This window comes from Pseudophryne corroboree, chromosome 5 (genome assembly GCF_028390025.1).
Source record: "Pseudophryne corroboree isolate aPseCor3 chromosome 5, aPseCor3.hap2, whole genome shotgun sequence".
NCBI lineage: Eukaryota > Metazoa > Chordata > Amphibia > Anura > Myobatrachidae > Pseudophryne > Pseudophryne corroboree.
This window is the reverse complement of record NC_086448.1, coordinates 375,986,196-376,004,809: the sequence shown is the minus strand read 5'-3', so window position 1 is coordinate 376,004,809 and position 18,614 is coordinate 375,986,196. Positions and strand designations below refer to the sequence as shown.

At 48.0% G+C, this 18,614-nt stretch overlaps 1 protein-coding gene across 1 annotated transcript in view; it reads right to left on the bottom strand.

Annotated features, from left to right (window-relative positions):
- SACM1L (SAC1 like phosphatidylinositide phosphatase) overlaps positions 1–18,614 on the bottom strand; it is a 424,002-nt gene that overhangs the window by 252,187 nt on the left and 153,201 nt on the right. Inside the window, exon 6 of the mRNA XM_063922680.1 lies at positions 3,303–3,362. Coding sequence (XP_063778750.1) covers positions 3,303–3,362 — 60 coding nt within the window. The remainder of the gene's footprint in view (positions 1–3,302; positions 3,363–18,614) is intronic.

Sequence of the window (18,614 nt, the reverse complement as noted above, 5' to 3'; positions counted from 1 at the left end):
GCTGTTTGGGATTCCTGCTCCCTAGAAGGTGCTGAAAGCCCGTTTTCCAGTTCGTCAGCCCATTCAGCTACCGCCTTTGCCATCCAGGCTGAGGCCATATAGCTGGCCTTATGACTGCCCTGACAGAATTTTTTTCTTCAAAAACCCATCCACTCTTCTGTCTGTGACATAATTAAATGATGTTGATGGTAAAGGCAAAATAGATTTTCGTATGATGTGCGTATCTACCTTAGGAGGCACTTCTCTTTTTAAACAGTCCCCAGTTGGAAAAGGGTAATGGGAATCCCATTTTTTGGAAATTCTATATTTCCTATTGGGTGTAGCCCAAGCTTCCTCCATAATTTCCATCAGTTCCTCTTGCCCTGGAAACTCAACCCTAACTGTTTTGGGACGTTTAAACACAGGTGCCTTAGTTTTTATTATTGGCTCTGCTGAATCCTCTAGAGAGAATACAGATGGAGCCACGCTCATCTTGGCTTCTCTGCTGCGCCTAGCTGCACCAAGGTTTATTAGCATAAGCCTTTCATCTATTGTTCTGAGCTGCAATACAATACAAGAGAACAATACAGCAGGGGATTAAATCATTACAGGAGGGGATTAAGTCTGATTGCCCTTGCTCAATGAATCCTATTAAAGGCCAAGATGAAGAGGGCTCCATCTGTAGCCTTCATTGCTCCAATTAGATCAGCTATATCCTCTGAGCTGAAACCTTCTACCTGTTCTTCATATGGTGAAGTAGAGTGTATGGAGCTATCCTCATCTGATGCATCATCCTGTGTAGCCTGTGAATTTGATGATATATTTACCCTTGGTTTATCAGCTTGTTGATTTGTAGAAGCTGTTTGGGCTATACCATAAGACGGGAGCTGCATGTATGGGTTAATTGTGTACCCTATTCCTGAGGTTGAAGCTTTAGGGACCAACCTGTCAGCCATACTGGATAAGGTTTGTGCAAATATAGCCCAAGGTGGATCTATTTGTCGTTGAACAGGGATCTGCCTTGCAATCTGCTGAAACGCAAAACAATTTGCACATAACCCATTATGTGCCAGATGCTGAGTTGATAACCCCACCTTGCAGGATAAACATGTTATGAGAGTTGGCGTGACTGTTAATGTAACCTCATCACCTTTGCCGCTCTTAGACATGATAATCAGCTTTACCCAGTAAACTACACAATCTGTGACTAATCACTTTACTGTATTAAAGTGATACCAATCTGACCCCAACCCAAGCACCAGCATTGAGGCTCAGAAGAAACACTGACAAACATATATAAAGTCAGCAATCACACTAGCAGTCAGTCACATGTTAAATATTAGTCATATGAGCATATTATCAACTATGAACACATTTCAAGTATATAGGAGTACATTTACTGAATTCTGTTCTATACAGTTATTTAACGTATTCAGAGGCATTGCGAAGAAAACCACAGTAACGTACACAGACTCGTATGCAATAGGCACTAAAGTTAACTATTCATACTAACAAAAGTAGATAGAAATTGCTGTATAACCCGTACTCCGTAGAGTGGGATACAGGGAGACTCACCCCACCTCCAGGATCGATCAATAATTTAGCAAACGCTGAAAGAATCCAGACGCTACTAGTGTACACTGCCGCATCGGGAACTTTTTAGTGGACACAGACGCTCAGTGAACGTTAGTGCATGCAGACACACCCTATGCTGCGTCTGAGACGGAAGTGAGGCAATCAGTTCATGGCGGGAGACGCACAGAAACTGGTCATGAATTGGGGGGGAGGAGAGCGTCTGACTCCCCACCGCTGATATCAACCCTAGGGGTCACAGCCTAAAACAGTAAGCAACACTTACATACACACAGACAAGTAATACAATAGCAAGCCTGCCTTTACTGTATGTGAGAGGGAGACAGAGAGAAGGGAACAGCACACCCCTATACCAGTTTTCCTACATATCCCAAGTGTCTGGAGGAGCTGTGTGTGCTTGCTGCTGCAGCTGTAAGCTGAGGAAGGCACAAAAACGCAGCTGGTCCCGCTCTAAGGAAGTTCCGCCCCTGTAATGGCGCAGGATTTTCAATTATATTTAAACTGGCAGTGTCTCCCTAGGAGTGTAAAAACATCACACAAGTGCTAGGTGCTAGTTTTAACTACCGTTGCCAGTGTACACAGGGGGCTATAGCAGGTCCCCCTCCTCCCCCCCCCCCCCCCCCCCCAAGAGGGTCCCATATGCCTTCCCTGCGTGTTTGCCGCACCACGGACCGGGGGACCCCCCTAGCGGGGCCCACGATTTGTGCTCACCATTGTCGTCACCTTAAGGCTACTGTTAAGGGTGTGCGGCGTGCTGTGATTGTGACCACTAAGGCGCAGGGACCTGCTGTACTACAACCTCTCAGGACGGTGGTCTTGCAGCGGGGAAGCGGCTCTGACACCACGCAAGGCCGGTGACCACACTCACTCATCCCCCCAACTCCCACAGTGCAGGTATGCTGTTGCCCAAACAGCATACCAAAAATAACAAAGATTTAAAAGAAACTGAAGAACTCTCTCTGGAGCTCCAGAGTGTGCATCCTCTCCTGAGGGCACTTTTTTTATAAACTGCCTGTGGGAGGGGGCATATAGGGGAGGAGCCAGTACACCCAGTTGAAGAAATGTAAAGTGCACCGGCTCCTTTGGACCCAGTCTATACCCATCGTACTAGATTCCCCCAATATCCCTGAAGGATGCTAGAAAAAATAAAAAAAAAACCTGTAAGTTTCTTTGTTAAAACCATCACAGCATAAACTCATATTTTATTAATTTCTGTAAGGCATCCTAGAATGGAACTTTATTAATTGAACAATAATTGGTATGGCTACTGTGTGAAGGAGGATTCCTTGGTCTGTATTCTATTTGAATTCGCATTAGTGTAAGCATTTTTAGCAGAACTGGAGCTTTAAAACATTGACTAGAAATTGTTTCTTTAAATTATCTCTATTAGAACACTGCCATCTAATGATTATTGAATGGATTATAAAAATAAATTTTATATGCACAGTAAATATAATAGGGGGCTAAACACAACGTTGTACGCAAAAACAAAAAAGGGTTATTTTTATATTAAATGTAATTAAAAAATACAAGTCAAATAATAGCCAAGTAAAATAAATGTATTAAAAAGGTACTTATAATGATCTATAGGTCATTAACAACTCTTTAATTCAGAACTGTCTACCCCCCTAAGAAATAAATGCACTCACCAAAATGCACAAAATCCAAATTTGTACTAATAGAACTAATATGCTTTGTGATCTAATAAGAAAATAAATATTTTCTATTACCTCAGGTTGGGCAGCAAATTCTCTGAGTAAATGACCATTCCAAACAAATCTCTGATCAGCCTGGAAAACACACAAATTGAACGTTACATTTTATCCCTGAAACTGTGCCCTTTTTTTCTTTCAAATTTCTGTATCTGTAAAAGGTATGTGACAGACAAAGTATACACAAACATCCAAAGAACATGTAACAGCATTAAACAGAGCATAACTGTAGAAAAGCAAAGCCACCAGACACCACGGGGTAACAAAGCTGTGAAGCTACAGAATGCCATTTTTTTATAGGACACTAAGGGGGGTATTCCATGCTTGTCCGTGGGGAAATGGGGGGGGGGGAAGCGTACCTCCGCCACCTCAGTCTCGGCACCCGCAGGGACTACAGCGAGGTCCAGCGCAGAGCCACCCAGGAAAGGTGAAGGAAGGACGGTCAGCATGACGCCAGCTCCCACCGTGGTCACAGAGTGCGGACGGGAGCTCCGGGTTACAGCAGCAGCTACTTGAGGCCGTGGCTCCTGAGTCAGGCGCAGGCCCCAATCTCTCTGGTTAGCCGGACCACCAGCGCAGGTATCAGAGCGCTCGGGGATCAGCCCTGATGTATCACCCGCCGTGTCCGTCTGTGCAGACATCCAAGCCCTGACCCCCAATCCTTTTTTGAAAACTCAACAGGTTTTGGACATTACGACAATGGCAACCTGACTTTTTTAAAAGTCAGATTGACATTGTCGGAAACGGGGCTAAAACCTGTAGAGTTTGGCCGCGCTTCAGACAGGATACCGTGGATTCAGACAATCCACGTGTTTTCCGACAAGTCAGGAATTCCCAACTTGTCGGAAAAAAAGAGCCGGCATTGAATAGGTTGTAACCTTTCCGACAAGACGGCAGTTTCCGACAGGTATTGAATACACCCCTAAAATGCAGTAAACAAAAATATCTACAAATACAATAGGCAAAAGCAAAGAAAGAAAATTCTAGGATGGGAGGGAAAAGTGGAGGGGTTGGGTTCACTAGACCCCTGGGCCATTGGTAAACAACAAACAATGCCCAATTATTGAAATAAAGTTTAATCCAGGCCCGGTAGGCACCATTAAAATGAGATTAACAAGGAGTCCACACTTGGAAATTTGGAGCTATTATCATGGAGGAGAGCAGTACTACACTTTTTGGAAGCTGTATACCAAAACTAGAAGGCGCGGCAGACGGCTTCCAGTTGGCAGCAATCATAAATGTAGCAGCATTAAATATATGATCAGAGTTTATAATATGGCTTAGAAGTTTTTGGAACCGGTTTGCATAACAAAACATGCAACGGGACCTTATGAGTAATGGTGTGTACACACGGTGAGATATTTTCCTACGATTTTGAGTATATAGTCAAAATCGTAAGAAAAGTTAGTGCAGATCGCAAGGTGAAAGTCACCTTGCGATCCCAATTCGATGCCGATGCGCGGTCGGTATCGCAAGACTAGATAGACTGTGCAGGGAAGTCAATTTTGACTCTCTCTATTGAAGAGACAATCAAAATTGACACTTAGCCAAAATCGCACATAGTCAGTATCGCAAGCACATAATGAGTGTGCTTGCGATACCGACTATGTGCCGACCTAGCCCCTGTCGCATAGTGAGAATCGGGAATAACCCGAATCTCACCGTGTATATGGGCCTTTACAATATTAAACCTGTCTGTCAATAATAAAACTTAATACCAATATGTAGATAATACCTGGCATTCCCAACAAATATAAAAAGAATAAGCCATTTTGTCCACAGTGACGCCAACAAAGGATTGAAGCTATTGGGTAAACAGGGTGAAATTCATTAGGGACCATGGGGGTAATTCAGATCTGGTCGTAGATGTGTAGTGTTCACTCTAGGATTTTTTTAGGGCAGGGTGCTGATCACGGGGAGGGCACATTTTTCATTCGTGAGGGCACATTTTTCATTCGTGAGGGCACATTTTTAAGTTAGAAGGGCCAAATCAGGTACATACTATAATGCTTGGTGCTCCCATTCCTATAGGTGAAAGCATGGACAGTGCGCGCCGGAGGCGTGCAGCAAAAATTTAGGGGAGTTGTTTCGTGGGGAAGGGGCGTGACCACATAATAGTACCAAATCACATTATACCACACAATAGTGCTGCTTATACACATTGCACCAGGTAGAACCTCCTATACACACTGCGCCAGGTAGAGCACGTTATACATATTGCGCCAGATAGAGCACGTTATACACATTGCACCAGGTAGAACCTCCTATACACACTGCGGCAGGTAGAGCACGTTATACATATTGCGCCAGGTAGAGCACGTTATACACATTGCACCAGGTAGAACCTCCTATACACACTGCGCCAGGTAGAGCACGTTATACATATTGCGCCAGATAGAGCACGTTATACACATTGCACTAGGTAGAACCTCCTATACACACTGCGCCAGGTAGAGCACGTTATACATATTGCGCCAGGTAGAGCACGTTATACACATTGCGCCAGGTAGAGCACGTTATACACATTGCACCAGGTAGAGCACGTTATACACATTGCACCAGGTAGAACCTCCTATACACACTGCGCCAGGTAGAGCACGTTATACATATTGCGCCAGATAGAGCACGTTATACACATTGCACCAGGTAGAACCTCCTATACACACTGCGGCAGGTAGAGCACTGAGGCACACTGCACCAGGGAGAGAACACTGAGGCACACTGCACTAGGGAGAGAACACTGAGGCACACTGCACTAGGGAGAGAACGCTGAGGCACACTGCACTAGGGAGAGAACACTGAGGCACACTGCACTAGGGAGAGAACACTGAGGCACACTGCACCAGGGAGAGAACACTGAGGCACATTGCACCAGGGAGAGAACACTGAGGCACATTGCACCAGGGAGAGAACACTGAGGCACACTGTAACAGGGAGAGAACACTAGGAGGAAGGGGAGGACGGGCACAGGGCAGATGCAGAGCGGCACTCACAGTTGCGGAGGAAAGCGCTGTGCCGGGTCAGCGGGGTCGGTCTCTTGATGCTGACGGCGGAGCCCAGGTCAGCGCGCAGCGCCATGGTGAGGGGGAATCAAACCATGCCGGAGGACTGGCGGGAGACACCGCAGGCTCTGATTGGCTGCTCCTCCCCACTGCACGCTGGCCCTGTCTCCGCCTTCAGCTGAGAGCTATCAGCGCGGCGGGGGGGAGAAGTGCCAGCGCGGCGGGGGGGAGAAGTGCCAGCGCGGCGGGGGGGAGAAGTGACAGCGCGGCGGGGGAAAGTAGTGACAGCGCGGCGGGGGAAAGAAGTGACAGCGCGGCGGGGGGAGAAGAGCAGTCCTTAGCAGGGCGGCAGGGCGGGCACAAACGGGCAGGGCGGCATTCTGTCACTCAAAAAAGGGGCAGGGCGCAGCGCCCTGCAAAAGAAGCTTAGAGTGAACACTAGATGTGCTTAATTTAGCACATATATACAATCAGTTACTCTGAAATGTGGGGGAGCGTCCAGCACAGGGCTAGTCCGCCCCCGCTTTTGCACCCGCCGAGTAGCTCCCTGCCTGCGCAGCCTAGCTGCGCTGGCAGGGGACTACCCGACGCGTCCCGGGTCGCAGCGGCTGCGTGTGACGTTAAGCTGCCGCTGCGGCCCGCCCCCACAACGGTCCGAACTGCGTTGTCCGGACTGTGCCCCACCAACGGCGTTCTAATGCCGTGGGCATGCACCCAACTGCCCCGCGACCAACTCTGCCTGCCAATCAGGCAGAGGTGATCGCAGCCCTGATATGCTTTTAGCATCTCACTGGGCATCCCGGGGTGCGCGTGTGCACTCCACAAAGGGCTTCAGACTGAAATAGGCCCCATATACTGTACCATCCAGTATATAAAGCTTGAAAGAGTTTTCCTTGAGGTTAGTACTAATAGATGCCTTAGCAACATGCTGCTGGCTATCTGACCACTCATCAGAATCTAAACTACCCAGATCAGTTTCCTATTCCAACTCAAATGGTTCTTTCTACTATGAGCTACCAATAGGGAATACAGAACTGAAATAGCCCCCTTACACCCAGGGACATGGGTGCAGCAACGTTAAAAAGAGTGGGGTTTCCTAAATGTATGCAATTTTCTGAGGGAATTAAAAAAATTAGCAATCTGTAAATAGGCAAAGTGATGCCTAGCCTGCAATCCATATTTCTCACATTCGTCCTTAAAAGTCCAAGAGGTGAAATACCCAGCAATGTGTTAAACTCTACCTGCGGTAACCCAGGGGCGCATGTATGAACCCATACAACCCAAAAGAAAAAAAGGAGTAAGTGGGGACAGATGTGGAGCAAGATCTAGAGGTTAGTTCAATCTATCCCATATGTCCATTGTCCAAGGTAGCTTTAACACAGAACCAAATGTACTAAGGCTGATCTCATGTGTGGAAGGGTTGCAGTTAAAATGCCGGCTGTCAAGTAAAGACACCGAAGTACAGACGGCCTACAATAAAGACAGCCAGAAACCCGGCGCAACAGCCCATGACATCCATAGATTGGGAATAGATTCTGTGGCAAGCCCACAGCGTGGTGAGCCCGCAAGGGGACTCTTATTGCTCGCCCCACTGCTGGCATTCTGACGAACAGGATGCTGCTGTCGGGATATTGACAGCAGGCATTCCGTCCACCGGTAAATATTCCTTGTGGAAGGAGCCATGGAAGAGACACCACCTCTGGTCCTCAATCAAATCGCTCTCAATATCCACCTATTTTTTCTGTCTGGAGTCTAGGTGCCAGGACATAATATGGCTTAACTGTGCAGCAAAAAAAAAAAAAAAAAAATAGGAACACCTAGATCCCCATTAATGGAAGACTTAGCCAAATGGTTTCTTCAATTACAAGGATTTCTGCCATGCAATTAAAAAGTTCCACAAGTCCATTGGATAGTGCGTAGAAATATCATTGGGACAATAATCAAAATAGTTTCAAACAAGCAGAGTAGCCTGGGTAAAATATTTATTTTGACAGTTTATGCAACCAGTTCAAGTCCATCTAACCAAATCCATTTTTATGGAATACAAAAGAATTGAGTTGGCAGCATATAATTGGTTGTACAATTTAGTTTTCTAAATGCTAAAATATTGGAGAGATTTAGGGCCAAAAAGATAACCAAAATTAAATTCCAATGATTTACAGACTGAAAGGGGAAAATGAAACGCCAACGTCTCCGAACCGATGATGACCTTATGCTCACAGTATTCAGCATAGGAGACAGTTTCAGCTTCCAAGTTAAGGATTGAGATCATGGGAGAGCAGAGTGTCAATAATACGTCATCCGCAAACAGTGACAATTTGTATGCAGAGTTCAGAAATTAAATATCATTAAAGTCAAAGTTGTCCCTTATCTTAGCCGCCAAAAGTTCAATGCTTAACGCATACAGCAAATGGGAGAGGGGATAGCCCTGTCTGGTGCCATTACTTAGTTTAAATGGTGATGATCAAAGCCCATTAATCGACACAGTCGCAGACAAGTTGTAGTACAATGATTAAAAAATCCTGCAAAATACCACAAAAGCCGTATGTTTGTAAAAATTTGGAACATGAAGGGCAAGTACACCCAATGAAACGCTTTCTCTGCGTACAATGATCTACTGGTGTTTTAAGTCTATTAATATGGGACAAGACTGATGAAAATTACTGATACCGCTTTCAGATCGCAATGCCGGGTCCCAACCGGGAAATAGAAATGGGTTCTTCACGAGTGGGACCCGGCATTGGACCTTACACACCACCATCCCGTCCCGGTAATATGGTTGCCATCTGGAGGCAGCACTGCAAGATGACATCATCTCCATGCCACCTCTCCCTATGCAGTGAAGGGTACAGGGTTGCATCGTCACGGTTAACCTGTTCACATTGCGCCTGACCCAGTACTTACCTGGAAATAACCCTTCTTCTAGCCCGGGATTAATTACCGGGTCAAGCTACCCGGGAATTTATCCATGGCCCCTTTTACACCGCACAGCGACCCATGTCGATCTGGCAATGTACCGGGTCGAAACTAAGTTATTTGTGCGGTGTGAGAGGGGTATAACTGGACCAAAATCAAGCACTGCAATGTGCAAATCAGTCTGTATTTGAAGAATGGTCTACAATTTTTTTTCCAGTTCCAGCCTCTCCTTCCAACCCCACATCATGCCCTTTTTCTGATTAAAGAATAAATTGACGTAAGTGGGAGCAAGTGTAATCCATTCTAGCAAAAAACAAACAAACAAACTATGGTTGATAGGGCTCACCTTATACAGGTCTGCACAATTGGGGTCATTGGAAATTGTGTGAAATTTGAGGACTTTGAGTCTTAGTTTTTGGCATGCCGATTTCGAAAATGACCACCAAATTTCTCTAACAGGAAAGGTATCTTCACAAAGTGAATGTTAAAATGTGGGGAAATAGCATAATACATACTCTGGTAACATATTTGAAAAAAACATTAAAAATAGTCCTTACATTGCCTTTTCCATTTCCCCTAGATCCTTTGTAGACAGTTTGCGTCTCTCCCATTACTTACCCCTCTTTGTTCTTAGAATGCATAATATTCAAAACTTGATCAAATTATAGTATAAATAATTATAGTATAAAAAAAACCTCTCTCAAAGCACTATAATTACATTTTTGTTTTAATTCCTAATACAGTAATTCTGGAAATATTGATAGAAAATTGGAGTTTGCTGAAAATTCTATACACACACACACATACATACATACATACATACATACATACATACACACACACATTTACATACACACACTCTAATACAATTATATAATGAGGGGCTGATTCTGTATGACGACATACTTAGAGACATTGACAGTGGCGAGATTCGTACCAGCTCACACAACATACAAATCCGGCTAACACTCAGCAACAGCTGAAACAGTACTGAAACAGTAAATAATGCAGAATTTACTTAGGAACCAGGCAGTACTGAACTATAAAACCAATACAGGAAAACGAAGCACTGGGCGGGCGCCCAGCATTCTCTACGGACTGCGAGAAAAGGATTTACGGTAGGTAATTAAAATCCTATTTTCGCTTACGTCCTAGAGGATGCTGGTTGTCCATATTAGTACCATGGGGATGTACCAAAGCTCCCAGAACGGGAGGGAGAGCGCGGAGGCTCCTACAACACTGCTTGACCAAACTTGAGGTCATCAGAGGCCAAAGTATCGTACTGGTAAAACTCAGCAAACGTGTTCGAACCAGAGCAAGTAGCAGCTCAGCAAAGCTGTAAAGCAAAGACATCCCGGGCAGCCGCCCAGGAAGAACCCACTTTACGAGTAGAGTGGGCCTTAACCGATTTCGGACATGGCAATCCTGCCGTAGAATACACATGCTGGATACTGAACCTGATCCAGCGCGAAATTGACTGCTTAGAAGAAGGACACCCAATCTACTTGGGATCGTAGAGGACAAAGAGATTCAGTTTTTCTATGACGAGCTGTCCTCTTCACATAGATCTTCAAAGCCCTGACAACATACAAAGCCTTTGAAGCAATTGAGGAGTCAGTAGCCACTGGCACCACAATAGGTTGGTTGATATGGAAAGCAGATACAACTTTAGGCAGGAACTGTGGACGAGTCCTAAGTTCCACCCTGTCTTCATGGAAGATCAGATAAGGGCTTTTACAAGATAAAGCCCCCAATTCCGAGACGCGTCGGGCAGAAGCCAAGGCCAACAAAGTGACCGCCTTTCACGTGAGAAACTTGATGTCAGCCTCCAGTAGAGGCTCAAACCAAGCTGATTGTAGGAAATGCAACACCACATCTAGTTCCCAGGGTGCCGTTGGCACGACAAAGGGAGGCTGGATGTGCAGAACCCATTTCAAAAAGGTCTGAACCTCAGTGAGGACAGTCCATTGTTTTTGAAAAAGAGATGGACAAAGCAGAGATCTGGACCTTGATGGATCCTAATCTCAGGCCCACATCCACTCTCGCCTGCAGGAAAAGAAGAAAACGTCCAAGTTGAAACTACACCGCAGGAAATTTTCTTGATTCACACCAAGAAATATATTTCTTCCAAATACGGTGGTAATGTTTAGCCCCTTCCTAGCCTGAATCAGAGTAGGAATGACTTCACTCGGGATACCTTTCTGAGCTAAGATCTGGCGATCAACCGCCATGCCGTCAAACGTAACCATGGTAAGTTTGTATAGGCAAACGGCCCATGCAGCAGCAGATCCTCTCGAATAGGTAAGGGCTTTGGATCTTCCAGCAGAAGATCCAGTAGATCCGCATACCAAGCCCTCCTTGGACAGTCCGGAGCAATGAGGATTGCCAGAACCTTTGTTCTTCTTACAAGCTGAATAACCTTTGGAATCAGAGGAAGTGGAGGGAACACATACACTGACGGGAACACCCACGGAGTTACCAGTTCGTCCACCGCCACTGCCTGAGGGTCTCTTGACCAGGAACAGTACCTCCACAGCTTCTTGTTGAGGCTGGAAGCCATCATGTCTACGTGAAGAACCCCCCAACAACCGGTAACCTCCTCGAACACCTCCGGATGGAGACCCCACTCCCCTGGATGGAGATCATGTCTGCTGAGGAAGTCTGCTTCCCAGTTGTCTACGCCCGGAATGAAGATTGCCGACAACGCCACCGCGTGCATTTCTGCCCAGAGGAGGATTCTTGACACCTCTGACATTGCAGCCCTGCTCTTCATTCTGCCTTGTCGGTTTATGTAGGTTACAGTGGTCACGTTGTCTGACTGCAACTGAACAGCCCGATCCTGTAGGTGTGCTGCTTGCAGAAGGGCGTTGTACACGGATCTTAGCTTCAGGATGTTTACTGTGAGAAGGGATACTTGATTCGACCACCTTCCTTGAAAAGGTTTCCCCCAGAGCGACTGCTCCCCAACCTCTTAGACTTGCATCTGTTGTTAAAAGGATCCAGTCCTGAATTCCGAACCTTCAGTATTCCAGAAGGTGCTGAAGTTGTAGCCACCAGAGAAGTGAAATCCTGGCATTCGAAGACCGGCGTATCCTCTTGTGCATGTGTAGGTGAGAGCCCGACCACTGGTCCAGTAGGTCCAGCTGAAATGGTCGAGCATGAAACCTGCCGTACTGCAGAGCTTCGTAGTCGGCAGCCATCTTCCCCAGAAGGCGGATGCATTGATGAACCGATACCCGGGTAGGCTTTAAGAAATCCCAGACCATTGTGTGAATCACTAATGCTTTCTCCACCGAGAGAAATACCCTCTGCACCTTCGTGTCGAGGATCATTCCCAGGAAAGACAGCCTCCTTGTCGGCTCCAGATGAGACTTTGGAAGGTTCAGGATCCAATCGAGCTTCCTGAGCAGCTGTGTTGTGAGCAAGATGGATCGCAACAACCTCTCCCTAGACGATGCCTTGATCAGGATATTGTCCAGATATGGAATTATGTTCACCCCCTGTTAGCGGAGGAGAACCATCATCTCCGCCATCACCTGGGTGAAGATCCTTGGTGCTGTGGAGGCCAAACGGCAGCGCCTGGAACTGATCGTGATCGTCCAACAGTGCAAACCGGAGATATGCCTGATGCGGCGAACAAATGGGAATGTAGAGGTAAGCATCCATGATGTCCAGCGACACCAGGAACTCCCCCTCCGTCAGTTCTGAGATGACAGCTCTCAGAGAATCCATCTTGAATTTGAACACCCTGAGATAAGGGTTCAAAGACTTTAAGTTTAGAACAGGCCGTACCGAACCATCCGGTTTTGGTACCACAAAAAGGTTCGAATAATAACCCTTGTTCCACTGCTGAGGTGGAACTGGAACAATGACCTCTGACCCCACCAATTTTCTGATGGCCTCCAAAAGAACTGTTCTGTCTGCCAGCAGTGCGGGCAAGCCTGACTTGAAGAAAAGGTGAGGTGGGGGATCTTGAAACTCCAGTCTGTACCCCCTGGACACTATATCCAGGACCCATGGGTCCAGACCAGACGACACCCAGACGTGGCTGAACTGCCAGAGTCTTGCCCCCACCTGACATTCCTCCAAACCTAGCTGTTTATCGTCATGTGGAGGACTTAAGGGTATCAGAAGCAAGCTTCTGGGTTTGGGAACCTGCGGGAGCAGGTTTCTATCCTTTGGCACGACCACCTCTGAAGGAGGTGTTCGAAGGCTTGTTCTTTCTAGGCCTCGCAAGACGAAAGTACTGTGACGTGGCTGGTGTAAAAGGCTTCTTCGTAGCCGGTGCAGCTGAGGGGAGAAAAATAGGATTTTGGTACCTACCGGTAAATCCTTTTCTCGTAGTCCGTAGAGGATGCTGGGGTCCACATTAGTACCATGGGGATGTACCAAAGCTCCCAGAATGGGAGGGAGAGCGCGGAGGCTCCTGCAAAACTGATTGGCCTCTGATGAACTGACGTTCAGTCAAAGTATCGAACTTGTAGAACCTTGCTAACGTGTTCGACCCCGACCAAGTTGCCACTCGGCAAAGTTGTGTTGCCGAGACACCCCGGGCAGACGCCCAGGAAGACCCCACCTTACGAGTAGAGTGGGCCTTAACCGAATTAGGACACGGTAGTCCCGAAGTAGAATAGGCGTGCTGGATAGTGAACCTAATCCAGCGAGAAATAAACTGCTTAGTAGCAGGACACCCAATTTTTGGGGAATCATACAGGACAAACAGAGAGTCCGACTTCCTGTGATGAGAAGTTCTCTTCACATAAATCTTCAGAGCCCCCACGACATCCAAGGACTTTGAAGTAATCGAGGAGTCAGTAGCCACTGGCACCACGATAGGTTGGTTGATCTGAAAAGCCGAAACAACCTTTGGAAGGAACTGCGCTCGAGTCCGGAGCTCAGCCCTATCCTCATAAAAGATCAAGTAAGGGCTTTAGCATGACAAAGCCCCCAGCTCGGAGACACGCCTGGCAAAAGCTAAAGCCAACAAAGTGACCGCTTTCCACGTAAGAAATTTGAACTCCACCCTGTAGAGAAACCGCAATACCACGTTAAGGTCCCAAGGCGCCGTATGCGGAACATAGGGAGGTTGGATATGCAGAACTCCCTTCAAAAAGGTCTGAACCTCAGGGAGGGCAGCCAATTGTTTCTGAAAGAAAATGGACAGGGCTGAAATCTGGACCTTCACAAATCCCAACCTCAGCCCCATATCCACTCCTGCCTACAGGAAAAGTAGGAAACTCCCTAGATGAAATTCCACCACAGGAAACTTCTTGGGACTCACACCAAGAAACATATTTCTTCCAAATACGGTGGTAATGTTTTCACGTTACCCCTTTCCTAGCCTGTATGAGGGTAGGAATTACTTCTTTCGGAATGCCCTTCCGAGCAAGAATCAGGCGCTCAACCTCCATGCCGTCAAATGTAGCCACGGTAAGTCTTGATAGGCGAACGGTCCCTGCTGCAACAGGTCCTCCCGAAGAGGAAGAGGCCTTGGCTCTTCTTGCAGCAAATTCATAAGGTCCGCGTACCAAGCCCTTCTTGGCCAGTCTGGGGCAATGAGAATCGCTTGAACCCTTGTTCTCCTTATGAGCTTTAGGATTTTGGGGATGAGAGGGAGGGGAGGAAACACGTATACCGACTGGAACACCCACAGAGACACCAGGGCGTCCAATGCCACTGCCTGTGGGTCCCTCGACCTGGAACAATAGCGCCAAAGCTTCTTGTTTAGACGAGAGGTCATCATATCTATTTGGGGTAGCCCCCAAAGTTCTGTTACCTCCTTGAACACCTTCGGATGGAGGCCCCACTCTCCCGGATGGAGATCGTGTCTGCTGAGGAAGTCTGCTTCCCAGTTGTCTACTCCCGGAATGAAGATGGCTGGCAGCGCCAACGCATGCTTTTCCGTCCAGAGGAGTATACTTGTAACCTCTGACATTGCCGCTCTGCTCTTCATTCCGCCCTGTTGGTTTATGTAAGCCACTGTTGTTACGTTGTCCGACTGTACTTGAATGGCCCGGTTTCTTAGAAGAGGGGCTGCCTGAAGAAAACCGTTGTAGACGGCTCTTAGTTCCAGTATGTTGATGGGCAGGCCGGCTTCCAGGCTTAACCACCTTCCTTTGAAGGTCACCCCGAGTGACCACTGCCCAGCCCCGGAGGATAGCATCCATTGTTAGCAGGACCCAGTCCTGAATCCTGCGGCCTTCCAGGAGGTGAGGCAACTGGAGCCACCAGAGGAGAAAAATCCTGGCCCTTGGCGACAGACGAATCTTCTGATGCATGTGGAAGTGTGAACCCGACCACTTGTCCAGGAGATCCAGTTGGAAGGTCCGAGCATGAAACCTCCCGTACTGCAGAGCCTCGTAGGAGGCCACCATCTTTTCGAAAAGGCACTTAATGCACTGATGAACCGACAGCCGGGGTCACTTCAAGACATCCCGGACCATGGATTGGATCACCAAGGCCTTGTCCCGCGGAAGGAACACCCGCTGTACTTCCGAATCTAGGATCATTCCCGCAAACGACAATCTCCGGGTCGGTTCCAAATGTGACATTGGGAAATTCAGAATCCACCCGTGGCTCTGAAGCATCTGTGTTGTGAGAGCAATGGAAAGCAGCAGCTGTTCCCTGGACGACGCCTTTATTAGGAGATCGTCCAGGTAAGGAATGATGTTCATACCCGCTTCTGGAGTAGCATCATCTCCGCCATCACCTTGGTAGACACCCTCGGCGCTGTCGATAGGCCGAACGGCAGGGCCTGAAACTGAAAATGACAGCCCAGCAATGCAAAGCGGAGATAAGCCTGATGCGGTAACCAGATCGGAATGTGAAGGTACGCATCCTTGATATCCAACGATACCAGGAATTCCCCCTCTTCCAGACCTGATATCACCGCCCGGAGAGACTATCTTGAACTTGAACTCCTTTATAAAGGAGTTCAATGATTTCAGGTTCAGGATGGGCCTGACCGAACCATCCGGTTTCGGTACCACGAAAAGGTTCCAATAGTAACCTTTCGCCAGCATGTGTGGTGGGACTGGCACAATGACTTGTGCCTCTACCAGTCTTTGAACAGCCTCCTGTAGCACTGTGCTGTCCTCCAACAAAGTTGGCAAGCCCGACTTGAAAAACAGATGAGGAGGGAGACTTTGAAATTCCAGCCTGTATCCCTGAGAGACAATATCCACCACCCAGGGATCCAGGCTGGAGAAGACCCAGACATGACTGAACTGTCTGAGCCTCGCCCCCACGGGTCCCACCTCCGGGCCGTCCCATCCACCGTCATGCGGAGGACTTAGGGGTATTCGAAGCAGGCTTTTGGTCTTGGGAACCTGCAGCGGCAGGCTTCTTGGACTTAACCTTACCTCCCCTGAAGGAGGAACTGGAAGATTTGGCCTTTCTGGTCTTGTTGGGCCAAAAGGACTGCTGCGAAGCTGAGGCGAAGGACCTCTTCGGAGCAGGAGCTGTGGAGGGAAGATACAGAGACTTACCCGCTGTAGCGGTAGATATCCACGCATCTAGGGCTGCCCCAAAGAGAGCTTTACCTGTATAGGGCAGCGACTCCACACTCTTTCTGGATTCCCCGTTGACCGACCACTGGCGGAGCCACAGTCCCCGACGAGCTGAAACAGACATGGAAGAAATTCCCGCCACTATGGAACCCAGGTCCTTCATAGATTCTGCCATGAAACCTGCAGAATCATGAATGTTACGTAAATACAATGCAACCTCATCCCTATACATCGTATCCAAATCCTCCATCAAGGCAGCGACCATTTCACTATAGCCTTAGCAATCCAAGCACTAGCAATAGTGGGACGTAATATAGCCCCTGAAGCAGTGTACACTGATTTCAGAGTATTATCAATTTTTCTATCCGCCGGCTCCTTTAAGGCGGTAGAACCCAGTACCAGCAAAACCACCTTTTTTGAGAGTCTAGATACAGAAGCGTCAACAATCAGCAGGTTTTCTCACTTTTTCCTATCCTCCTCAGGGAAAGGAAACGCTGCCAGAATCCCCTTAGGTTTTCAGGATTTACCCAGGCCTTTTCAAATATAGCATTCAGCTCTTTTGACGCAGGGAAGTTTAGCGAGGCTTTCTTGTTTTCAGTGAAGAAAGCCTCCTCAACCTGCTCAGGTGTGGTATCATTAACATTTAACACATCCGTGATAGCCTTTATCAACAATAGTACCCCCCTTGCAAGAGATGCGGACCCCCGCAACACATCCCCGTCACCATCTGTAGTGTCAGAATCTGTATCCGTGTCGTCTTGTGTTACCTGCACAAGCGCACGTTTGTTGGGGTATATAGCGGGGTGACCTGAGGTACCTGACAAGGGCCGCACAGCCATAGAGGACTGTAAGACGTGGGTTGCAGACTCATTACTGGTAACCCTGTCAGAAATCTGAGAAATCCAAGTCCTGATAGAGGAAAACCACTCTGGTTCCCTTGCTGGAATCTGTGCTAAACCAGTGCTACCCTGAATGCATGGAATGGGATCATCCTGTGAGGATAAATTCTCAGCAGCATACGACACTGTATCTGTGGACATTGCCGCTAGTGACCACCAAACACACCACACAGGATGGGGTAAGACAGAGTTTCCCCCCCAAGAATGGCAAGAGAGAGACAGATTGGAGCCAACCCACAAAAGCACCCAAACCAAGGAGAAAAACCCCTTTTCAGTGCCGACTTGTGCACCTTAATAGGACACACAGTCAAGTACTTAGCCCGCCCGCCAAACCCCCCCCCCCCCCCCATCTACAACCCCCTGGTACCGTTACAGTAACTGGAGCTGTTGTGGAGGGATCAGGACCTTCATTCTACTTTGGCAGCATGCAGGAAAATGGCACTGGAACGCTGCAGGTCCGCTCTGAGGGGAAGCTCCGCCCCCTTCCCGGCACTGTCTTCCTGCTCATCTGAGTTCAAATTTGGTCTGAGGAGTTGTGCTGGCTGGGATCCCTGGGGACCGACAGGCTTGCTGACCAAGTGTGAGGGGTAAGCGATGGCCCAGGGCGCCCCTCACAGCGCCATACAGTGTGCCGCTGGTACCATCCGGGAGCGCGGTTAATACCGCACTCCCACCCCTGTTGCCGCCATCTTCACACCGGGCCCCCGCTTGCTAGGGGTGTCGGTGACTAACTCACCACTGCTTCAGCGGCATGAGTTGAGCTCAGTGTCCAGTCAGTGGAGTCAGTGGAGTCAGTGGCTCAGACCCCGCAGGGCGTACACTGCTCCCCCCCTTAGTCCCACGCTGCAGGGAGGCTGTTGCCAGCAGCCTCCCTGTAAAATAAAAAAACTCTAAATTAAACTTTTCCAGGAAAGCTCAGGAGAGGTCCCCTAGCTGTGGCCGGCTCCTCCGGGCACAATTTCTAAACCGAGTCTGGTAGGAGGGGCATAGACCACACTATTAAAC